We start from the raw sequence: 23,746 nt of genomic DNA on the forward strand, positions 1-23,746 counted from the left end.
AATGGATCAACAAATTATTGTCTAACCCCGACCTGCACACATATTTAAAAAAAAAATAAGGCTCCATGGTTCACCTTTTTATCAGCTCTATTTTGTACCTTTGTTGCAATAAAGTTGGGCACTACAGAGCCACAGAGGAACTGAAAATGACTTTCTGCAAGCCTGGTCTATGATGTTAAAAAGGTTCAACAGTGGTTTTAACAGCACAGTTAGAAGGGGGAAAAAAAGATGGCTTTGGGAGCGAGGATCATAAGACTGCTCTAGTTTGACATCACCACATTCTAAAACGACAACAGGTACGAACCGTGCCTCTTTTTATTATGTGACCCCCCACCTGCATCCAAAACCGTGCACACACACACACACACACACACACACACAAGAAAAAAAAGAAACTCACAGGGGCACTAAGTGGTAGGAGTCCAGGGTGCAACCACAAAGCACCAGCTAGTCCTGTAGAGTTACACAGTCACACACACATTATACACACACAGTGGGAGTGTTGAGAGCTGGCAGTTTGTATCTTAGGTGATTTGACAGATGACTTCCAGCTCTTGTCTTGTGTATCTCCTCTCCCCACCTTCCGCATCTCCTTCATCACACCCCCTGGCATGCTGGTTCTTCCCTGAGCTCTGTACATTCTATTCAGGGCTGTATTTCAGACACAATCACACATGCACACACACACACACATACGCCTCTTCCTCTGGGTGGGGATTAAGTCCATTCCTCAGGTAAACTGTGACACACATAGTGAGGGTAACTGGGGCCAACACCACTTCTCCATCCACAGCGACACCATCAGGGTTTGGCCCGAAGGGGGGCGCTACCAAAGGTTAACCAGCCCTGGGATGCAGAGAGGAGGACATCAGAGGCTGTTCAGCCATCAATGTTACAGAGGGCAGCACTCTGATATAACTGCACTCTAGAGGGACACTCCAGCAATTTTCACAGGGCATTTTCATTCAATTACATTAAATTCTGGACTAGTTTGTTAACCTACAGCTAATCAAAAGCACAAGCTGAGCCTATCAATAAGGTAGGCTGCTAGCTGTCACTCGCAGCAACCTCATCCTTAACTATGCATACGTTTAAACTGGTGAGTAATGGTACATAAAACCCACCCCAGTACAGTTCTAATGAAAGAGGAAATTATCCATATTTATAGAGCTCTATGTTTTTGGATGGACTCATTTTTGGAGCCAGACTCAAGTTTAAATTGTGATACTAAATTGCTGAAGTACCCTGTGATAAGACAAATAACATCAGATCAAAAACAGGAAGGTCTTTGGAGAATGTTATATTTGTAACTCACGTGTAAAGAGGCTGCAGTTGCAGATGAGAGGACTTCTGAGGAGGCTGGTAGCCATAAGAGTCAAACCCACCGATGAAGTCAACTTCAAAAGGAGAGAAACAGGAGATGACATCATTTCTTTTAAACAGCCTTTTTTTTAACCAAGTGTTCAATTTCAAGATCAAATCCTATTTTGTATGTGACAATCTATTAAGGCATCAGATTTTATCATCTAATGCCTTCAGTACACCTTTATAACACTGCAAAGCTATTGTGGCATCAGAATCTGCAGAGATACAATACTAATGGATCCAGCTAATACATCATCTTTCACACTGCCTCCATGTCACTGATACGTCGTTCTAATCTTTCTCCATTGATTTGAAAAGAAAAAGCATCAGTTGATAAAGAAAATGGTCTCTGATCATTTTCATCAGGGGAGAACAAAAATACAGCAATTTCAGAAATCTTTCCTGAGATGTTGTCTTTTGTATGACACACAACGAGCATGGTAAGAAATCTATAAAGTAATGAATCATATTATTGGTATCTGATATATCAGCTGATCAGAAGCAGTGTAAAAGGTGCCATTTTGTACATCACAATTTAAAAACACACATTTAAAAGGATGCTTATAAAAATGTTTGTTTAGGGTCAAGTGTTATTTATTAAAATAATAAATCAATATTAACTAGCTAATAGTTTTAATTCATCATAATGGTATTATTGATATGGGTACTTCATCATATGCATGCTGTTTAGACACACCAACTATGCACTTCCACTAACAGGAAATGCAGCTTATGATGTGATACTCCTCGTTCACAACTTAATTTCTCCCACTGAGTGCGAGTAAAACACTCATGGGAGGCACATCACGAAAAGAATCATTGAGATGCACAGATGGCACACCCAAGATGATAAAGAAGCACTAGCCAGCAGACAGGCGGACACACACTCATTGTGTGTCCGCGCTCAGATCACCCAGAGGGAACCCTCTGCAGTGATATCGCTAACCATGACTCATGCAGGAGAAAACAACAAGATAACATCTCTCACACCCAAAAGCCACGAATCTCTAAACACAAACACCCTCTCAATGGTATGACAAGTAATAGCTGAACGGGGCACTCCGCAAGATGATCAGCAAGCTTTTAGGAGAAGACAAAAGCACTCACAGCTGTCCTCGTCGTCCTGGAAGACTTTGCTGACGTAGCAGGCGTATACAAAGCCAAAGAGCTGTCAAAGAAAAGAAGATCTGAGTGTTCAATATATCACAAAAGTGTTGAGGGTCAGCAAAAACTATGTGTTAGTCTTGCATGGTAGTCTAATAAAGCAGAAAGTTATGTGTGGGTGTTCTATACGTACAGCCAAAAGGATCTGGATAGCTGAACTCAACACCTCAATGTACTGGTAGTCAAGGAGACACCCGGACACGGTGATGACATGGTGGTCATCAGGAGCCATGCGGGAGTCCAGCACTGGCGTTACCAGGCAACCAGGACCATGCTCCATCCACCAGGAACGATGAAGGGATGTGTTGAACGTCATGAGAAAGTCCCTGTCCTAAAAACACATCAACCAATCAGCTTACTGTTGAAGTGCACAGAACAGTGTTTGTGTATTTTTAGACACAACTTACCTGAGACAGGTTTCCAACCTCCAGGTAGAAACAAATAATGAAGGAGTTCCAGCCCACCCACAGGACCAGCCATACTGCATACTGCCAATCATACACAGGGATGTCAGAAGGGAAGCCAGGAGTGCTAAATAAAACTGTCAGTCAACAGAAATTATACTCACAAAGATGAGGTATCTGAAGCGAAACTGCACAGTGCCGAACATGCCCAGGATGACGGCCATAATGTGTAGGAAGTTGGCCAGAATAGGAGCCCACTGGTAGCCCAGAAAATCAAACACCTGCCTCTGGAGGGCTGCCACCTAGGGGACAGGGGACAGGCGAGGTCATACACACACACACACATATATGTACATCAGAAAAGAAAAGAAGCATACCTGAGGATATATGCAAATAGCACAACACACACAAGTAATCAAGGCTGCACACACACACAGACAGTGACAGGGACACACATGCACAGGTCTGCCGCAGTTGTTTCCATGGTAACTGCCTGGAGCACCAGCCAGTCCAGTGACTGTAAAAGAGGAGCACCCCCAAAAAGCTCAGCTAAACTAATGAGAATGTATGGGCCAAATCCCCCAGCAGCACAACAGCTCATCAGCTGCAAACAATAGCCTGGATAAACTAGCCCTCACTGCCAGCATCACACTCGCTGACTCTTATTACACACTTATTACATTTTAGAGAGTGTGTCTCAAGCTATTTTGAGGGCACAAGCAGCATCTAACTTTAACTCCAGAATGTAGACCAGATGGTGAAAAGGGCCTCCTTGTCCCGCTTGTGCTTAACATTCACATGGTTTTGCCTGAATGGGGCTATCACCCCTCTTCACAAACACACAGACCACCCTGACACCAAAGCGCCCCCTGCCCTGCTCCCTCTGCTTCAAAGACACACACACACCCTTGCCTGTAATGTGGCATGGCACCCCAGCAGCTGCAGCTCAAAGCACCGAGAGGCAGGGCAAAAATGTCTGATTACAATGCGCGGGTCTGTAGCACGCTGCTCTAATTATATCTTCATGGTGAGTGAGTAGAGATGCAGCTTTGACTCTTACACACACACACATATAAACACACGCATGCACACTTACCAACTGCAGCGAACATATCACCAGCAGCGTGCATCTTCCATCGCACTTCCCCATTTTGGAGGGCTCAGGACGCGGCTTGGAGCCGCGGAGGCTCCGGGGGAATGATGGGTCCCCGGTCAGATCCAGACTGCCTGGTCGTCAGCTCACACCATTCCCGGCTGAGTAGACCTGCCCAAGGCCGCCGCCTCCTCCAGCAACGCTGGTCTGCCGCTTCTTCTCACAGCGGGTGACCCATCTTGGCCTCTGCTTTTGTCGGTAAATTCCAGCCACGGGTGGTTTTTAGGAAGGAGAGAGGAGGTTAGGGGGGGAGGAGGAGAGGGTCCACTTCACACCGGCCTGCTGCGGTCCGACCACCGAATCACCTCGGCCACACCTTCCGAAGAGGGGACACACAAAGACACAAAGAGAGACGGAAAGCTGTCATAATCTGCCCCAGGCTACAGACAGAAATGAGCATCATATGATACCGGATCACACGGGGGCGGTGGGGAGGAGGGGACCGACCCCGCAGTGGTACTACGGCTAACGTTTGGCTACATGCAGTCCGCTACGGACACAAAGCAGCCCGTTGTGACTCACGGTTTTCTAGGAGCGGTAGAGTCCTCGTCCACCCCCCAACCCTCGTCGTCTGGATCTTCTTCTCTTCGGCCTGTTTGGGAAAAATAAGTCAAGTAAACGGGAAGCTTACCGGTACCGGGCTGCGGGCGCCTTCGCTCCGTCTCTCAGCGTCTTTTGTCAACAATCGGTGCCGGGGCGAGCACAGGAGGAGCCGGGGGTGAGAGAGAGAGAGAGGGAGCGAGAGAGAGACGAGGGGGTGGGGGCTCACAGTCACCGCGACCCCTCGAGGAGGAGCTGCGTGGATTCTGCGGATCCGCGTGCGTGTGTGCGCGCGGCCGAGCAGCAGCCCCGCGAGGCGTTTTACAGACTTCACAAAAGAAACGGGGGCTCGTGCCGAGGAGGGCGAAGAGGCTCAGACAGGCGGAAACAATAATAACAACAATAAAAGTGTTTTTATTATTATTATTATTATTATTGTGGATGCACAGCGAGCAGAGCCCGCGGAGCTGCTCCTCTGCTCAGCCTGTGGTTTTATCCAGAGCGGAAAAAAACACAATTCACAGCCTTGTTTAATCTCAGCTACTTACCACGAGCCGCACGACAGTCCAATAAAGTGAGCTCACATAAGTTCAGCTATCAGTGATGGAGAGGCTGATAGTGATCACTGAGGCGGTTATCACTGGGCCATATGACAATCAAACACACCAGACCACGTTAGATCAGGCTCACGATCAAGCCCTCATCACTTCATACGGTGTGAGTCTCACTCAGCATTCACTGCTGTTCTCTTAATGGCCCTGAGGCCTTCTTAGTGGCTAGAAACATGAAACTAGACCTAAAATAAAAATGGATAATAGACTCCTGAAGACAAATTAATATAGATTGTAGCCTTTTAAGATGTCAGGAAATAAAAAGAAGCACCACCTTCCAAATGATGTACTTTATCAAAATCTGACATACATCAGAATGAACTGTTATTCCTTGAGTATGAAGGGGTTAAGTGTACATTTCTGTTGTTCAGCTCAGGAAAAATAATTTTTTGTTGTAAGACAGCTTTAAAACCTGTGTATGTATATATACACACACAATAAGGCATCATAAGACGTAGTGGCGCTCTTTTGCAAAATGTTTATAGGAAAACGTGAAAGGTGTTTGAAAAGCAGATCACCAGAGAGAGGGTCTGTGAACCAGTCAAAACATGTTTTCACAAAATGTATTGTGTTATTTTTACTCCGGTTTGATGGATAAACCCAGCAGCAGGTCACATGATGTTAATTGTAGAACAATCAAAACAAAAAAAACACTACATCAAAACAATGATGGACCGTTTTTAGAGAATACTGAAGTTTATTAAAAAGAATGAAATCAGAATAAAAAACAAGTCACTGTGGAAGTTCTTGTGACTAAGTATAATAAACTTCAAACACACATCCTGAGGTTGTTCTGAGACAAGCTGAAGCACATGAAATTACAGAGATTCTAACCCACTGTCGAACAACACCCATCCACTTAGTCTCACACACACACTCTCTGACACAAACACACGCACTACTGGATCTCTCCCATGTACAGGCGTTTATCACTGGCGCAAGACAGCACTGTGTAAAGACACAAAGGGGGACACATGATTAAACGTCTTAGTTACTAATGTTCACTAAATAAGTCAGAATTTTGGCAGAACGTAATCTGACATTGAAGCAGCTGTTTACTCACCTATAGGCTCCTCTGGGTGGAAGGCCACTTCATTTACAGAACCAGCGTGGCCCGGCAGCTTGTACAGGATCCTCCTTGATGTGGTGTCCCAAATATACACAAATCTATAAACACAGATAAAATAAATGAGACCATTCAAAGCAAAAACAAGTGAAAAAGACCTTATTTTCTGTTTCTCTCTGAAATAGGAAAAATAATCCATGTCTCTGTGTGTGTGTGTGCACGCTGGTGTTACTTTACTGTATGAGTGTGCTCACCTGTCTGCTGAGCCTGCAGCTATCTTACTGCCATCAGTAGACCAGGAGCACCTCAGCAAATTCTGAATGACAGGAAAAGATGTTACAAACTGCATTAACAGCAAAGCATTCCATGTGTTAGCTGCTGAGATGAAAGATGAGCTCTTCTTTCACAAATGAAACAGAAGTCAACAGCAGGTGTAAACACTGACAGCAGGACTGTTGCTGTTATGTACAAAATATAACACTATCAAGTAGGGCTGAACGATTTTAAGAATAAATTGAATCGCGTTTTTTTCTGGCAAATATTGCGATTTCGATTTCATCCACGATTTTTTTCAAATCATGTCAAACATGTTTCTGTGTAAATGACGTCAGGTAGCCTACTCTGTCACTTCTCAAAAACTATCAGTAGATCTAAAAGTAAACTCTGATAACGTGCACTCAGTATTAGTTTTCAATAAACATGAAAATTTAAATAACAATTACAGAACAAAATAAAGTTTTGTTTCAAATAGGTTAAAAAGAAGACTAATGTAGTTCTGTAAAGTATTATTCAACAGTCATTTAAACGGACTGAAGTGTGCCTCCTAAGGTTAAACAATAAATACAGTATGAGACTTAAGTAACTCCTAAAGTTCAATGTGATTTAGAACACATGATCAAACTTTAATGGGAATCATATCTAAGGACAAACGGAGCTGCTGTCACCTCTGTCCACCGTTTACTAGAGTCCTCATATGGAGCCTCTTCATCAAATGCCTGCGTTATTGTTTTGGTGACGTCATTAGCTGTTGTCTCTGTCTGCATCTGACACACACACACACACGCGACACACACACACACACACACGCGACACACACACACACACACACGCAACACACACGCAACACACACGCAACACACACACGACACACGCAACACACACACGCGCGCGCGACACACACAGGTGTAGAAGAGCTGCTGACGAACAGCAGCAAACCTGAATATAACGAGCTGGTAATGTTCAGAGAGGTGGGCGCGTACGTGCTCGTAGCATTTACACGCGGCCCTTCCACTGCGACACACGTCGCGCACGCACACACAGACACAGGCTTAGCAGACGCGCCGCTGCTGCCGGCAGAAACAGTACCGAACATAAAGGTGGAGTTCGCTTTAGGGACCAGTTCCTCCGTTTTCTTTTCGTTTTCAGCCATAGCATTTAAAAACAAACTCCACAAAACAAAACAAAACCTGATTCAGTTAGGAGCAGTGCAAAAAAATCGCGGCTTTGACGATCTCAAAATCGCGTCATCTGAGATCGCGATTTTCGGTCTAAAACAATAGATCGTTCAGCCCTACTATCAAGTGCTGCTTATTGACTGTGACACTGTGAATTTTTAAAGATACTTTCTTTTTTATAGCAGCCTGTGTGTTTTAACAATGGGTCTCTTTTCTGCATGTTACCTTTTCGAAGTTGTGAACATTGCCCTGGAAAATCTTCACACATCTCTCCTTGGGCGCGAATGGTCGAACATCCCAAATACGCACTGCACAGACACACAGACAAAAAAAGGACTCATCAAAATAGTTGAAACATCTTATGAGCAGAAATTAAAAAAACAAAACATTTTCCAGACCTGTGTTGTCCATGGAGTTTGAAAGAAGGTATGATCCCTCAGAGCTCAGACTGAGTCCAGTTACTGAGTCACCGTGGCCATGCATGTTGTAGATCAGCTTGTTCTGCCTCAGGTCCCACACCTGCAAGACACAAAGGAAAGCTTCTGACAAGGCCTTTACGAAAGAAAGGGAGGGCTTAAGTTGATATTGCATATCCATATCCAGAGGAAAAATCATCCAGGAGTCATACCGGTTTGTACATAAAAGCACAAAATAACAATGTGGTTCTTGAACATCTTCACGAAAGATACAAGAGGAAAGGGGATGAAGAAAATTCATGTTTGTCATCCATAAAAATCAATGACAGCTAAAAAAGTAACAGTAGTTTTGACTAAAAATATGTGCATGCTTAAAGTTTAGATTTTTTCAGTAATATCTTTTTTCAACTGATTATTTCTTATTTACATGGTTTTCCAAGAACAATGTTTTTCCCCCATGTCAGTCTTTTGTTTTCTGTAAAAGCTGGAGCCTGCTTACCTTGATGTCATTATCAATTCCTCCAGACAGGATCTGATCACTGGTGTCATTGAATGTCACGGCCAATACCTGGTAGGTGTTCTGGAAAGTGTGGATCGCCCCTTTCTTGCGAATGTCCCACAGCTAGCATGCAAATACAGAATACAAGCAGACTTTAACAAAGGCCAGGATACTTTTAAATTTAGTTTATTCTTGTGACTCAATCATGACTCTCCATACGGTAGAACCACACAGACTAGTAAGTAAATCCCAGCTCTCACCTTGACTGTCCCATCATCGCTGCCAGTGCATATCAGCTGTGGCCCTCGGCGAGCCGGGTAGCAGGTATTCACAAAGGAGGTGTGCCCCTTCAGACGCTTGACTCTCTCACCTGTTTCACTGTCCCACACACCAACAGTCTTGTCTGTGCTGGCTGAGAACAGCATGCTGAAATACATATTAACAAATTACAGTTAGTTTCTACCATCATGAATTGAATTATTTGAAGCATGAAAAGGTAGATTTAGTTTTGTTGTGTATATTAGTATATAAGTACTAACATTGTGGGTAAATATTCAAAAATGCATCAATTGGGCAATAATACATTTTGATCCTACATATTTTTAGTGCAGTTTTGACACTGTGTACATATAATCTTTAACTTAATCCAACTTCATCCATACCTGCCATCTGTGTTGTAGTGCAGCTCCATCACTGCTCCACTGTGGCCCTTGAGAGTGGCGTAATTATCACAATCTCCATACACATTCCATAGCACTGTAGCAAAGAAACACAGTATACAGCAAATTATTCATGGCTACTGATAGAGTATAAATACATATATACAAAGATGACGCCTGTGGTTTTATGGCAAGTATTAACAGCTTACATATAAGCCTGTCAAATCCTGAGGAGGCCAGTGTGGCTCCATTTGGATGAAACTTGCAGCAGTAGACCTCGCCCTCGTGGCCAGACATCAGCATGATGGGAGCCTGCAGGCTGGAGGTTCGTGGTGGGCCCTGTGGGAGACACATATGGGGTCAATACAGTGGCAGATGAGTGATTATTACACGTAAAGCATTTTTAGTGGACATCTACATAAGAGGTCAAAGAAAAGTTGAATCAAAAACACACTAATTGAGTGTAAGTATAATTTAATGCAGTGTTGTTGAAAAACATTTTTGTATTGTATTCAATGCGTAACTATAATTGTCTGTATTTTATAGATTGTATCGTTGTTTTGAATCTTTTTCTTTTGTGTACATCATAAGTTTCCTCTCATGGTTTGTACCTGGCCATTGTAAATATACACAGTACCCATATTTCATTATCATTAGTGATTTTTTTCCACAGTATCTTATTCCAGTTTATGGTAACATTCTTCACATAACGCTATTTTCTTTTATCAATATTATTTAACATCACTGTTCAACCGTTTAGCTAGCAGCCCTGTTTGAATCTACAAACAATTTCCTACTGCAGTCAGGACCAGGCCAGATAACTGTTATTATGTTATTACCGCTGCGCGCTACTTTCATGCTTTTGGTTGCTATTATTAAGTGCCTAACATTACTTTAGTAACCCCTCGGTTATAGTAGCTACTTTCCGTACCGTGGCCACGAGTTGCTGGGATTGAGCCGCCGCCACCAGCTCCGTCCGGGGCCGCTTCACGGCGACAGGTACCACCGCCATATCCGCCGCTCTTTTCATAGGTTCAATCATCTCGAGTTATTGAACAAAAAGCGACAAATGTGCCCAAATTTGTCTCAAGAATTCAAAAAAATGAATGGACGTCTTTCATGAGAGACGTCGAGCAAGGAAACACCAACGAAGAACACAGAGGGAGTACTTCCGGTAAATGCGAGGCGTGTGATTGGCTAAAGTCAGCGCCGGCTGCTATGATTGGCTGACATGCTTGTTATCGAAAGGATTTGCACCGGATGTTAAATAACATAAGCGCAGCTAAAACGAAAGGTAATTTCTTGATATATTTTCTCTAGATTTAGTGATTTATTATTCGCTTTCTGTCCATATCTAATCTAGATTCTGTACTTTAACAAGAATCATTTGTTCTGTTCACGTGCTACTGTCCGGTAAACAGGTTAGCTATCATAAACCTTTGTCATAGCTAACATTAGCCTAACATGCTACTGTTTAAATAAGTTTCTCTGGTGTATTTTTACTCACAGCCTCACCCTGCACAATAAATAAGGAATCTCGTATTGAGACTTAAATATGGGACATAAATATTGCCTTTCTGACCCATCTACAATGGATACAAAATAACATTTACATTCGTATCTTCCCCTTTTTTTATTATAATAGTCTTGTAGATCCACGTATTGGTATCTGTGGACTGCATCTTCTGAGACGATGTCTGGCCGTCATGCACCGGAGCCGGGAGGCCTGGACGGTCTACCGCCTCTCTACAGCATTTCCAAAGGAGAGGTGGTTTCTGTGCAAACATACGGAGCCTTTGTCCGTCTGCCAGGATACAAGAAGGAAGGTTAGTAGAGACAACGTGAAGTGCTCACAAACATTTACAAAGATTTATATATATATATTCAGTTAAAAGAAAGGAACACGTTGACAGGTTTATATATTACTACGATCAGTTTGATTTGAATATTGATTTGAATATAATTCAACACCCAAGTACAAGAAATGTAGGATCTGCATGTACAGACAGTAAAGCATGAGGAGGGTGGGGGTTTGGTCAAGGCTGTTAATAAGTGGGACAGACTAATAAAGTGGGATGTGCCATATCTATATTTACACTAGATTTATGTCTTTAAAAATGAAGAATGATTTATTATGGGCACAAAAAGCCCTTGACCTACATGCTCAGTTGAACAGCTGCTAAATTTCACCACTGGAGGGCGATCTGAGCAAAGTTTACCAGGACTGATTCTGCACCTGCGGACTAGAAAATAACTTTAGATTGACATGTTTTATTTATTTATTTTTATATAAAGTTAGATTTGGTTTAAAGTGTCAGTGAAGGTAGGTCAGACTTGTTTTTTAATGTGACTAATTGTACTTATTCAGGTCTGGTACATGTGAGTGAGATGTCAGCCTCTCGGGTTGAGAGTGCCTCAGAGATTGTGGATGTAGGGGAACAGGTGTGGATTAAAGTCATTGGGAGAGAGGTAACAACACACACAAACACAGTGGAGTACAGTAAATCCTTTGTCAGAATGGAATCATTACAAGTTTGCCTGTTCCCTGTCAGATTCAGGGTGACAAGGTGAAGCTGTCCTTCTCCATGAAAGCTGTCAATCAAGGAACAGGGCAGGATTTGGACCCGAACAATGTTAATGCAGAGTAAGTGCTTGGACTTTTTTGTGTGTCTTTACATGTGTGTGTTTTTACCACATATATCTGTATATCTATTGTAGGCAGGATGCAAGACGGCGCAGGCAGTTTAGAGACCAATCCAGCAACAGGATCACATTGGAGGCTGTACTCAACACAACATGTTCAAAGTGCGGCTGCAAGGGTGCGACAGCAGCAACAAAACAGAGACTGCATTTAACTGATATTTTTTGAGTAATTTACTTGAAATCCCTTTCAGTTTTTAAATGAATCATTCCTACTTTCAGGTCATTTTACCAAAGACTGCTTCTCTGCCCCGGGGTTGCAGTATGCTCTTCTGCCTGAAGGAGATGATGAAGAGCCACGGCAACAGCAGGCAACCCCAACAGTGGCACCACAGAAAGACAAAAAGAAGAAGAAGAAGGTAACGTATCACAATGTGGCTTGATCCCCTGCGTGGCTCTCACTTCCTTTATTTCTTTCCTATGATTTATCTAATGCCACAATCACATGCCTCTGGATGACAGTACATATCTGCAGCGGTGGCTTCATGAGAAAATATGCATCATTTTGTGCTGACATTATGGGAAAACAAACAATAATCATTTTTGGTTTGAGGTATTGAAACTGCTTTTGGTGTATGGTTGCGTCATCGTTGTCGTATTTTCTTGTTTTTCCACAAAACAAAACTGTCATGTTGTACGTTTATCCTGCAGGAAAAGAAGATGAAGAAGAAAAAGAAGAGGGAGAGAAAGGAGTCGGATAGTGACAGCAGCAGCGGCAGCAGTGAATGTAAATCCAAGAGGAGGCGCCGTGACCATTCTCATGACAGAGAGGACAAAAAGAAGAAACACAAAAAACACAAATCGCACAGACACAGCTGAGACACACATTTAAAGTCGCACACTGAAGCTATCAGACTAATGCAAAAGAGGAAGTGTGTAGAAACAGACAGACTGGCAGACTTCCCGCTGTGTATTACTCAGTAACAGCCTAGTATAGAAACCTCCATCTTTTTACTTTGAAGGAAAGTGTTTGCTTCGTGTCTCACCATACTGTTGGAATCACTTCCTGTCAAATTTAAATATTCAACATGACGCAATCCCCGTTTGTCCTTAAGTAACCTCTGTCTCCCCCACAGAGGCAGGCGTCTACTCATCGTTTGTAGTCAGATAGGCGTAGACCATATGGCAGCAGAGCGGCTATTCCTTTTAAAATCCACATATTGTTTACAGCTATCGGGTTTCTGATGCTCTGGGAAATCCATTGAGCCGACATGAGGGGAGTAAATCCAACACAAAGAAAGAAACACAGACAGGAACTAGTAAAGAGACAAACAGGAAGTGTAAGGCATCACAACAGAGCACGACAGGAACCTTTTAATGTGCTGATATCCTGAGGTTGTCCACCACTACATGCATGTGTTTGTGTATCTTACCTCCAGAAGGGAAACCTCTCATTACACACAGCCTTCTTCCTGCATGTTAAGCCCATTAAAGCTGTTTTTATTTGTAAAGCTAACAATATGCTTCTTGACCTCTTTGTTCGAAGACCTTGAGCTCGTCATGTTACTGTTAATGTCAGTGCCTGGGGAAATGAAAACACACACGCAACAGAAAAGGTCATCTTAAGTTAATGTATTGGAGCTAAGGTGTCTCGTGGCTGGACTGAACAACACAGACCTCATGTTGGGTCATCTCCCAGGAGGTCAAACATGCACAAAGACAGTAAGGTTTTGTTTGCTATGAAGATGGCCCAAACTGTAACAAGACAAAGCAATGTCAGAGAACCAACAGTTTGTTGCTGTTGTGCAGCTTTGACCTACTTTCAAGCTTTTTCTTGTGAGATTGAGGAGTGATAGATTGTTTCCAGATGCAGTGGTTTGAAAAAGCTTCAGTATGTGCGCCAGACTTCAGTTTATTGGTTAGTCTCAAGAATCTCTGTCTTTTTCTTACATTCTCCCTCCTCCTGTTTGCACCTGACAGATGTAAAGCACAATCAATAGAGATAATTAAAAAATTGAATATTCATCTGTTTAGAATTAATGTTTAATTTGGCCTCAGGCAGATTTAAAGTATTTTTCTTACAAAATATTCTTGGAATATGACCTCTGCTTCCCACAAGGGGATAAATGATTTGGAAAGAAACTGGAAGATCTGTAAACAACTACACTCTGGAGGAAATTCTGAGTTTAAAGTGAAGAAAAGTAGAAGTAAGATCAGGGCACAGTGCTTGATGTGTTTCTTAGAGATAGCATGAAAGCACATGGAGCAAATGCTATGCTTCCACATCACACGCTGCAACGAACATGGCTCGCTTTCAAGACAGTGGATCGTAACATTCTTTTAATAGACTAGGCTAGGAGTGTTTTTTTTGGTGGTGGTGGTGAGGATCATATATGTTTTGCACATAGTGGCGCGGGGCCAGATAGACTATTGCGCCCGCAGGCCTTGAGTTTGACACATGTGCTTTAGACTTTCAGGACTGGTTTTACAAAAGCTTAAAGAATTATCCAAGATTGTCCTTTTTCGCTCCTAAACATACATCCTGCACATACAGGTTTAACTTAAGCCCACTTAATATGTGATATGGCTGTTGTCACCCTATTCCTTTAGTAGATTGGATGGAAGAAAACCTCCTATAGTTATCAACATTTTTGGGATATTCAACAGATTTGGGATATTATAATTCTCTTGCATAGATAAGGATAAGTTAAATGCTTCCACTTTAGGTTTTTATACCTAATTATAGTCTCTTTTTGTGTGTTTACTGTACATCTACATAAAACGGTCTGTGATACAAGATGGCTGCAGACATCTTGCATCATCCTGTCTGATGACCATTCCAGCTCAGGGTAACTTTAGGAGGTGACCTGAATGGCCTTTCACCCCTTCACCCAGCTTCTAGTTGGCAGCACATCACTAACACATGACACCACTCTGAGAGTGGGAGGGAATGATACAAATTTAGAAAGAGCACACACACACACACCTAATTCACATTCACAGTACAAGCTTTAACAAAACTTTCCTCTAGCCTAGCCAGGGCAAAGGCAAAAGATACACACTGGTACAACATGTACACACAGAGCAGCAGGAGCTGTTAAGGAGCTATAATTAACCTCTGTGTGTGTCCCGGTAAAGCCAGCTGTGATGGAAACTGTGGTCACACTCTTTGGGGCTACTTACATGTGTACAATTGTGTTCCACTGCAGAATATTAAACACCCCTAAAATGTATTTAATTCTTGTTTGTCTGCAGTCGGTGTGTGTAAAACCTTGTGTTCCTGGAAATACCACCACTGATAATCACACAAATCCAACAGCATTCTCATTGTTTAACCAGTCCAACAGTGTTTATTTATCTTTGATGTCAATAGTCACTTTATTCAACACTTTTCCAGGCTTTATCATATGCACCATGCAAAACTCAATTTCCAAAAAAGAAACAAACAAAAAAAGGAACATACCTGGAGTCTTAAAGAGAAATTATGACAACAAATCATTGGAATTTATTCAGTGTTTCTTACAGTAGAAGGAACAACATATTAAGAGAAGGGGCGCAGAGAAAGGAGAGGTCACAGTCATATTAATACTGAACATACACAGAATAAAGGGACACCAAGGCAGCAGCCATACAGAGGACTTGGCTCAGCCTGGGTTGAAGTGGTGTTACAGGAGTTTGGGATGCAGGGCTTCAGCTGATGTAGGAAGTCGATGGTGGATTTTTACTCTGCCTTCTCGTAGCGACGTGTGCAAACAACTGCTCCCATTGTGAGTGTCTATAGTAAATAGAGAGAAATTAAAATACAGCAAACACACACTCATGTAAATAGTACATATTTTTCATGGGTGGATGTACTAACCAGTGTGAGGGCGTTTCCATTGACTTCCCTGACCAGACTGGTCTCTTTGCCGTCCCACTTCTGTATGTGCACCATCTTACCATCATCTACTGTCACAATGGACTACAGAAAACAAAGATTATAAATAATTAATACACCATAAATGCATATTTGAATCACTGAATGCCTTCAACAGCAACATTTGTGTTGTAAGTTATGTTGTAAATGTTGTGCAAAGCTGAACTCAGTGCAACAGCAGGACAAGTAGATGACTTGTCAAGTGACTCAGCCGGTCCACAGTAATAACTATGTTCTATAAGTATTGCTGACAATAGTCTTTTTCAGCTAGTAGCAAACACCTTTAACATTATTTAAAAGCCATCTAGAGGGCCCACTCCTCTGCAGAACATTTCATGATTACAGGCGGATGCTTGAAGACTGTGACACAATTGCTAGTAATGGCTAATAAAAGCACAGCCATGCATTGAATTTTTATACTATAACATTGATGGGTGTGTTTTTTCTAAATGGTTCCACTCTTGCTGGGTTTTTCACAGCTCAGTTTTTGCCTTTGAACTCTACACCTCAGTTCATACTCTGCTACCCAAACATGGGGCTGCTGTGACTCTGGTCCTCCGTTACGCCGGCAGGCCTGTATAACCTGTCCATTTTTGTCTGACACTAATCCTAGACTTTTCTGACCTACTTCCACCTTAACATGACTGACAACCCTGAAACTATGACGAGTCGCAGTCTGTGTTAGCCGTCCATCACGCTCATGGCTGTATTATTACAGTTAGCCTTAAGCTAGCCATTTACATCATACAACAGTCTGTTGTCTGTTCAGCTTGACTTTTGCCCTCTCACCTTAACCTTCCTGTCGTCGGCGGTGGTCTCGTCAAACTCCTCTCCCAGCTTGAAGCTGAGCTCTGTGTTCTTGATGGTGCTCTGGGTCTTCACAGTCACCGTGTCTCCATCCACGGAGATGATGGTGGTGGGCTTGGTCAGGTTGCCCACTTTGCGTGTAGCAAAGCCCACACCTGCACAGTACAAAGACACACAGATGAAGTTGCCTGTGATATTCTGTTTATTGTGTTATTTTGATATAAGAAGGTGTAGATGACATCACAGTTCCAGTGCAATGAGTCAGAAAACTCCCAGTGTTTTTAATACCCCTACATAATCACATGTTGTGCACACACCATAGCAACATGTCCACAGACAGATTTATTTGCATGACTATCCATTTGAGATTTCAGTTGGAAATCATAACTGTTCCCCTCTGTAGCATCAGAGAAAACAGACCTAATACTTTTTTTAACTCTGTATTATAGTTAATGTATAGACGATTTATTAAAGTTTAAAGGAAGGTTGATACGAAGCCAAAGATTTGCCCTCTGGGTCGCCTTCATCTGACACACACTCTAATCTTTGTTTGCCTACTTGCAAACCTGGGGCACGTTCTTTAAACACTGCAGAGGCCCATTGACCTGACTACTTGTTTGGGCATGTATGTATGTGTGTGTGTGTGTGTATTTGATTATTTCTTGTTTCTCAGGGTGTGTGTATGTGTGCAGGATCAAGAGAGTTCATTGCACTGGGTATTGATGACTCACACCTTTTTCCTACAAAAGTAGAAAATCACTTTTAAGGCTGACAATCCAGTTCATTCCCAGAAGCTAAAGCAGCAACTTTCCCACAATCAGTACAAAAAAGTCACTGTGTGTGTGCCTCATTGATCAAAAAGAATAGGGTAAGAGGTCAAAGGCTGTTTCTATGGTAACAAGAGGAGAGGTCGATGGGAATATGGCTGTAAGGTCACTAGGGATCTCTCTCTCTCTCTCTCATACACACACACACACACACACAGTTCTTCACAGTTCAGAGCGAGTAAGCGAGCGAGAGAGTAAAATTCAGAGCACCTGCTGCCATCACACACACCAAAACAGAGGGTGTGTGAGATATTTGAGCAATTTTAAGCAATTTCCCCCTGGGATAAATAAAGTATTTCCAGTTCTGATTTTTTGTAGCCAACTTTATGTGCGTGTTCTTGTCCCAGTGGCTCCTCGGCAGTGGGACCATCTTAATATATAACTCCTCCCATAGCCTTAAACAATGAACAGCTTTCAGTGAAGGTCACCCACGCTACACTCAAGTGTGTGTGTGTGTGTGTGTGTGTGAATACCACTTGGTTGCCATTCAGAGTTTCTCACAGTGGGGTTGATTCTCTTTGCTGCACTACAAGCGGGCCCCTCCCTCCTTTTCAGCACTTAGACCATGCGGTCAACCACTCGTCCTCTCTTCCCTCCCTCCTCCCTCTTTCATCCTCTCCTGCTTTCTTTCTTTTCTGTCCTCTCTTTTTCATCGATTCCTTCCTGTACTACTTTTTTTTCTCCTCATTGTGTCTTTATGCCTTTCAACTTTCCCACACCCTTTATCAACAGCTACTGAGCCTGTTTAAACACAAACACACCACCTTAAACCGTTTATCCTTCCTCTGCCTCCACATGTGCTCACATGCTGCACTGCATCCTCTCTTCTTACACACGCATGCGCACTCACTCACATGCATATAACACACATAACCCACTTACCCAGCTCTTTCATGTATTCATCAAATTTCTCGCTCTCCTTGAGGTTCCATGTGCCAACAAAAGCCCCGGCCATTTCTGCAGCGGTGTGGAGGAATGAGGGTGAGAGAGAGACCGCGTGAGGATGTGTGTGAGAGGCAGCAAAGCAGGGAAGTGTCAGAATGAGAGAAGAGAGAGAGAGACAGAGAGAGTGTAGTCAGCGGCGCAGGCCTTGCTGTGATCCTACTGGCTGGATATATACCGGCTGTTCATGATGTCATCAGGCTATGCAGAGGAGGCGGGAGGGGGAGGGGGGGAGACAAAAGAGAGACAGGGTGAGCATGCACTTAGTTCTGTTAAAGTAAAAGCAAAATCATTTTTAATGGATTGTTTTCATTATCTCTACATGGTGTACAGAAGATACGGCAGCACATGATTGTAAGAAAGTTTGAACATATGAGAGAGACGTGTAAAGAAACTCAGAGAATAAAAGATGAAGTAAAAGAAGAGAGGGGGGAGGAGGAGGGGGCGATGAATAACCCCTGCTGTCACATACAGAGAAAGAGAAGAAACCCAGATTGGGCTTGAAGGGAGGAGGGGTGATGAGTGATTTTTTTTCTTCACAGGGGGATGTTGAAGGCTGTAAATGCCATGCCTGCTCTTCTATCTACTTCTGTCCTCTCCAACCCCCCCCCCCCTTATCTGCAGGAGTTTTCACCTGGTTTTGTAGTTGTCTGATATTTGTTGATCACAATTTGGCCTATGTGTGTGTGCACACTTGTAAACACCCATGCATTTTGCACACACAGCAACAGAATGTTGGTTAATATGCTGATTTTGCTAAATGAAATTGAAATAAATTGCATTTGCCCAGAAACAATTGAACACATACTGTTTTCAGTCACTATTAGTGGCTGTGTAGTGTGTTCTTCTACTTCCACCTGCTTTACTTGCTATTATATTTGATAAAACTACTATAGCCAACTTTTGGGGAAAATGTCTGAAAATCACATTAAGTAGGGCAGAGGGCAGGGCAGCTGATTGATTTGGTCTTTGTATGCGATTTCATGGGAACAGCAAACGTCTCCATGAACAAAAGGACATGAATGTTGTTTCAGACTTAATTACCATTTGATTCAAAATGGGATGCGAGTGTTGGAGTCACTGTTTAAACAGCGCTTACCATTGTTAATCATGGATGATAAAACCACACCCTCTCAGACCTGAGGAAGGAGGATAGCTGTAAAATACATTTACTTTGTTAGATGGTTATATGAAAGGTTAATACATTGTGTGCTGAACATGTTCTGCATTGACTTCCCAAGCTTTGTGCTAAGCTCAGCTATGGGGCTTATTTCATACTCAGTGTACAGACAGTGCTATAAATGACAGCACATAAATCTCTAAGGTTTTTTTTTTACAATATGTTGGAGAATTTCCATTAAAACTATGTCAAACTTTAAGCCTCCAGTCCAGTTGTAACCTTTAAAAAGCCCCCCAAAAATAAGGCGTGAGAAAATTTAACTCAGTCCCAACAAGTATGAAAGTAGAATTACTCTCAGAGTGGCAGTAGTATCAGAAGCACAAATGGTCACTTATCTGTCTGCCTCTCGGTCTGATGAAATTCCCCTGTCTGCAAACACACAGTCAGATGATCTCTGTAAGTTGTGTAATGACAAACAAACATTAAAACACCCTATAATACCCCCCCCCCCCCCACCCACCCACACACACACACACAAAAGCAGAGCTGAGGGCAAAAAAAAATAAAAGAATCAATAGTGAACACAGTTAGGTCACATCACCCTGTCCTCCACTGGTCTCCCTTTGCTCCTGTCTATTGCTGTGTCTAAACAGTCACATGTGTGTGTGACGGAACAAATCTGTGGCGTGCATAAGTCTGACATTTGACATCAACAGGTGTGAGAGAAGCACATGGAAAAAAGATAGAGGAGGGTGCGGGAGGAGGTGAAAGGTAAAAATCACTCAGCCTGAGCTCCTCCTGTTCTCTTCTTTGCCTTTTTATTTTCTCCAACATTTGCGGCTGTGCAGATGTAGCATTTGTACGTGAATATACTATATTATATAATATATATCTAAATGCACACATATGCAGATATTTTTTATATTCTGTCATTAAATACCAACAGTGCTACAATATTGTGACCAGCTAAAAAAAGAAGAAGAAGCTGTTCCCAGGCTGTCGAGGCTGGTGCAAATGTGTTTCAACATGTGTTTAAACATGTGGGTGTGTGTTTGATCTTTTGCAATCCTATGATATAGTTCTCTGGGATGCCACTGTGGTCATAAGTCACATGAAGATGGATTTTCCCCAGTTGTCACAGGCATGACATTCCCTGCACATAAAGACTCACACATGCATGCTAACAGCTTGAGCCACACAGGCTGGAAAAAAAGTGTAAATTCAAGCACACCACATATTATTTGTTACTCGTGTAATGACCTCATCTATTGAGTTGAAATTAACAGTGCAGATAACAAAATCAATTTTTCTGGCTAGACTGCCAATGAGGCTGTCGACCACTGATTGTTGCCCCTATACAATCCAGATAAACCCTGCACAGCCTGTTTGGCCTTGACATGCAGGACTTTAGACGAGCAGGCTTGTGTGTGTGTGTGTGTGTGCAAATATACACATGTACACGGAGCTGACATAAGCACAAAGCTAAAGGCTTAGGATTACTGCAACCCAGAAGAGCAAAAGGAAGAACAGCCATAAACCAAGGAATGTTGATATTTCTACCAGATTCCCAGAGCCTTGCTCTGCATCGTTATGTGACTGAATAGAACCGAATAAACATCTGGACGCTGCCACTCCCCTTTTCTAACAACACAGCCATTTGTTCATTCATTTGGTAGCCTCTCTCTCTACTTCTCTGCCTGTTTTCATTTCCGCCTCCTTAGCCCATATGGAGCAAGAGTAACAAGAAACTAATTACATGTATGGAGGGACAACTGCTTCACTAGTCTGCATCTGTTTACAGAGATTTAAGCAGAATCTGTTATTGTGCCCATAGTATGAAATCAATGGAAAATGCAATGCAAATCTTATTGTAGGTGACTTTAAATAAATAATTATTACTCTTGAAAGAACATGTGGACTAATAAATAGACACAGTGATATGAACACAGGTGAAAACAGACAATCACAAAGGCGGGGGAAAAAAACACCAGGACAAGTAAATCTAACCACAAAGAACAACATAAAAAAGGAAATGTAACCAAAACAAACAGATCATATCAAGCTAAAGTAAAACTAATTAAAAACCTAATATATGCAGCATTACTGAAGAATTTGTTTGCCCTTATTGTTGCTAATAGTTTAACTCTGTGGGTGCTGCTGTGTGGCAGCAATAAGTGCATTAATGTGTTTATGTGTTCGTGTGCTGCGTTACCTCTGCTTCCACGCCTTAGATTGCATCTCTGGATTCGTTGTGTAAGTCCTCCAGCGAGTCAGCAGCATGTTTGAAAAGAGAAAAAACAGATTCAACAGTTATTCAAGAACATTGTGTCAATCTGTCAATATTCCCCTCCCTCTTCTGTTGTGTGTTTTACAGACAGTTATTACATCAGTATCATACTACTGCAGGATTCTACAACCGAGTAATGATTTGGATGGTAAGGTCTAAATATTGGGCTTTTTTTCTGCCTGTGTGCTGCTCCTTTCAGGATGGGAAGCTACAGCTGGTGCTTTTGCCTCCCCTGCTGGTGAAAACACCAGCAGTACACTGTGTGTGAATCTGCATTCAGGTGGTTCAGGCCACTGTTTCAACTGGCAGCACAACCCTAAAATCACCACAACCATCATATTTACCTTGATAAAATGTTGTAAGATTCAGGTTTGACCACAAAATAGAATCTGTCTCATGTATTTGAGAACATATGTAATGCCCACATGAAAACACAAAGCAATAATAAACATTGACTCTTTTCTTTCATCATAATGTTTAAAGCTTTAAGGCTTAATATTATGTCACTCCACCAACACTAGCTTCCAACAGTCTGCAATAAAACCTAATAAAAAAACATCATGTTTTACACAACAGCAGAAGAAAATGACAGAAATAAGGACAATAAACAGAGGAACAATCATCAGCATTGTTTCCACATACTTGTATGTCTCTGTGGTGAGTCCAGGATGAGGAGCCGGAATAGATGTTGTTGCTTCCTGATCCAATATCAACAGTATCCTTGGAGACAGAGCCATGGGGGGCACACAGTGTATTAAAAGATCAACTGGACGCAGTGTGAATGTGCTTATGTTTCAGTGTGTGTGTGAGGCAGAGTATTAGATTCCATCGGTGAAACTATGGCAACTGACTGAGCAGCTGCTTTCTCCGTTCTGTCAGTGTGATTTTTCACATTTCTTCAGGTCACTGTAAGGTTTTGTGTGGTTTTGTATTATTTCTCACTATATGTCCACCCTTTGGCTGCAACAGAAAGGACTTTTAACAATAGCAGTGAGGCTACAATAGACTAAAGAAATGTCCTCTATTGCTAATAATTTTGCAGTAAAAGGAGAGATAAATTCAATAACTTCATATGATACACATCAGTCAAATGAACTTTATATGCTTTAAAAATGTCAAGCAAAGTATTTAAGTTGATTCAACATCTTTAAATATAGCAGCTCTTAGATATAAATGTTACAAATAAATAAAACTTAAATAAAAGTATTCTAGCAAAATGGGAAATGTGCACTTTAGTTAGATAATAGTAAAAATGTTAAATAACCTCCAATTCATGATCCAAACGTTGATCCAAATTATTTTAAATTAGTACATAGTGTAATTAATCACATATTTGTTTGCAAATATGGTTTAATTTTAAAGCCTCCTAATGCCACCGTTTATATGAGGTAAGATTCTTACCTTTTATAAATGGTGGCATTAAGGTCGTATCTTCTTGACACTAATATCCAATTTCACTGTGTCAAAATAAGCTTTTATCTCAGAGCTGTGTCGAAGGAAAACGCCACATCAGTGTCAAGTTTTCAAAATAAAACACGATGTTTCCGGTCGGATTTTTGAAAGAGATCAGTGCTCAACGCCATCTTTGTGTTTATTTAAACGCAATAATAATGTCATAATAATCTAAAGTAGTTGAAATAACAGATTTATTAAACGTATTTGAATGTTCGGGAGGTACAACAGTACGGTAATCGATTATTAAAAATATAGATATATTTTATTTTGACGGCCAACTCCCCCCGCTTCCGATGTCTCTTGTTCCTCGAGCCACTCAAACTTAACGTGTATCCATGGCAACCACAGTGGCTCCGGCTGCCGCGCCACAGCGCGTCCCGTCACTTTCCCAGGAAGCTAAGAGGCGAGAGTATGACAGCAG

The 23,746-nt window shown here is 42.1% G+C and overlaps 4 protein-coding genes across 4 annotated transcripts; 1 reads left to right on the top strand and 3 right to left on the bottom strand.

Moving 5' to 3' along the window:
* Positions 1 to 297: 297 nt before the first annotated feature.
* nkain1 (sodium/potassium transporting ATPase interacting 1) lies at positions 298 to 4,880 on the bottom strand. The gene is made up of 8 exons (XM_028423997.1): positions 4,718 to 4,880; positions 4,030 to 4,402; positions 3,098 to 3,235; positions 2,937 to 3,017; positions 2,663 to 2,860; positions 2,473 to 2,533; positions 1,316 to 1,397; positions 298 to 846 (listed from the first exon to the last, which is right to left on the bottom strand). The coding sequence occupies exons 2-8, from the start codon at positions 4,081 to 4,083 to the stop codon at positions 837 to 839; spliced, it is 624 nt and encodes a 207-aa protein (XP_028279798.1). The 5' UTR covers positions 4,084 to 4,402; positions 4,718 to 4,880; the 3' UTR covers positions 298 to 836.
* Positions 4,881 to 5,909: 1,029 nt separating this feature from the next.
* On the bottom strand, positions 5,910 to 10,483 carry snrnp40 (small nuclear ribonucleoprotein 40 (U5)). The gene is made up of 10 exons (XM_028423974.1): positions 10,263 to 10,483; positions 9,541 to 9,670; positions 9,335 to 9,428; positions 8,933 to 9,098; positions 8,673 to 8,795; positions 8,156 to 8,276; positions 7,983 to 8,065; positions 6,558 to 6,619; positions 6,301 to 6,404; positions 5,910 to 6,185 (listed from the first exon to the last, which is right to left on the bottom strand). Exons 1-10 carry the CDS (start codon positions 10,371 to 10,373, stop codon positions 6,136 to 6,138), a joined length of 1,044 nt encoding a protein of 347 aa, XP_028279775.1. The 5' UTR covers positions 10,374 to 10,483; the 3' UTR covers positions 5,910 to 6,135.
* A 57-nt stretch (positions 10,484 to 10,540) lies between these two features.
* zcchc17 (zinc finger, CCHC domain containing 17) lies at positions 10,541 to 13,483 on the top strand. Its single transcript, XM_028423989.1, has 7 exons — positions 10,541 to 10,625; positions 10,977 to 11,157; positions 11,700 to 11,800; positions 11,884 to 11,975; positions 12,050 to 12,150; positions 12,254 to 12,390; positions 12,683 to 13,483. Exons 2-7 carry the CDS (start codon positions 11,025 to 11,027, stop codon positions 12,848 to 12,850), a joined length of 732 nt encoding a protein of 243 aa, XP_028279790.1. The 5' UTR covers positions 10,541 to 10,625; positions 10,977 to 11,024; the 3' UTR covers positions 12,851 to 13,483.
* A 1,837-nt stretch (positions 13,484 to 15,320) lies between these two features.
* fabp3 (fatty acid binding protein 3, muscle and heart) lies at positions 15,321 to 18,627 on the bottom strand. The gene is made up of 4 exons (XM_028424008.1): positions 18,404 to 18,627; positions 16,677 to 16,849; positions 15,831 to 15,932; positions 15,321 to 15,746 (listed from the first exon to the last, which is right to left on the bottom strand). The coding sequence occupies exons 1-4, from the start codon at positions 18,474 to 18,476 to the stop codon at positions 15,693 to 15,695; spliced, it is 402 nt and encodes a 133-aa protein (XP_028279809.1). The 5' UTR covers positions 18,477 to 18,627; the 3' UTR covers positions 15,321 to 15,692.
* Between the last annotated feature and the right edge of the window lie 5,119 nt (positions 18,628 to 23,746).

The sequence above is a fragment of the Parambassis ranga genome, chromosome 2, assembly GCF_900634625.1.
Source record: "Parambassis ranga chromosome 2, fParRan2.1, whole genome shotgun sequence".
Lineage (NCBI taxonomy): Eukaryota > Metazoa > Chordata > Actinopteri > Ambassidae > Parambassis > Parambassis ranga.

What these genes read in the sequence shown, in the direction of transcription:
- nkain1 (XM_028423997.1), bottom strand. Translation starts at nt 4,083, where the DNA reads ATGGGGAAGTGCGATGGAAGATGCACGCTGCTGGTGATATGTTCGCTG. An exon ending in AGGTTGGAAACCTGTCTCAG is followed by an intron (nt 2,861 to 2,936) that starts GTAAGTTGTGTC and finishes ATGTGTTTTTAG; the next exon opens with GACAGGGACTTTCTCATGAC. An exon ending in CTATCCAGATCCTTTTGGCT is followed by an intron (nt 2,534 to 2,662) that starts GTACGTATAGAA and finishes TTTCTTTGACAG; the next exon opens with CTCTTTGGCTTTGTATACGC.
- snrnp40 (XM_028423974.1), bottom strand. Translation starts at nt 10,373, where the DNA reads ATGATTGAACCTATGAAAAGAGCGGCGGATATGGCGGTGGTACCTGTC. An exon ending in AGGATTTGACAGGCTTATAT is followed by an intron (nt 9,429 to 9,540) that starts GTAAGCTGTTAA and finishes TCTTTGCTACAG; the next exon opens with TGCTATGGAATGTGTATGGA. An exon ending in AAACTCCATGGACAACACAG is followed by an intron (nt 8,066 to 8,155) that starts GTCTGGAAAATG and finishes GTGTCTGTGCAG; the next exon opens with TGCGTATTTGGGATGTTCGA.
- zcchc17 (XM_028423989.1), top strand. Translation starts at nt 11,025, where the DNA reads ATGTCTGGCCGTCATGCACCGGAGCCGGGAGGCCTGGACGGTCTACCG. An exon ending in GCCAGGATACAAGAAGGAAG is followed by an intron (nt 11,158 to 11,699) that starts GTTAGTAGAGAC and finishes GTACTTATTCAG; the next exon opens with GTCTGGTACATGTGAGTGAG. An exon ending in ACAAAAAGAAGAAGAAGAAG is followed by an intron (nt 12,391 to 12,682) that starts GTAACGTATCAC and finishes TTTATCCTGCAG; the next exon opens with GAAAAGAAGATGAAGAAGAA.
- fabp3 (XM_028424008.1), bottom strand. Translation starts at nt 18,476, where the DNA reads ATGGCCGGGGCTTTTGTTGGCACATGGAACCTCAAGGAGAGCGAGAAA. An exon ending in TGAATACATGAAAGAGCTGG is followed by an intron (nt 16,850 to 18,403) that starts GTAAGTGGGTTA and finishes TGTACTGTGCAG; the next exon opens with GTGTGGGCTTTGCTACACGC. An exon ending in ATGGAAACGCCCTCACACTG is followed by an intron (nt 15,747 to 15,830) that starts GTTAGTACATCC and finishes TATTTACTATAG; the next exon opens with ACACTCACAATGGGAGCAGT.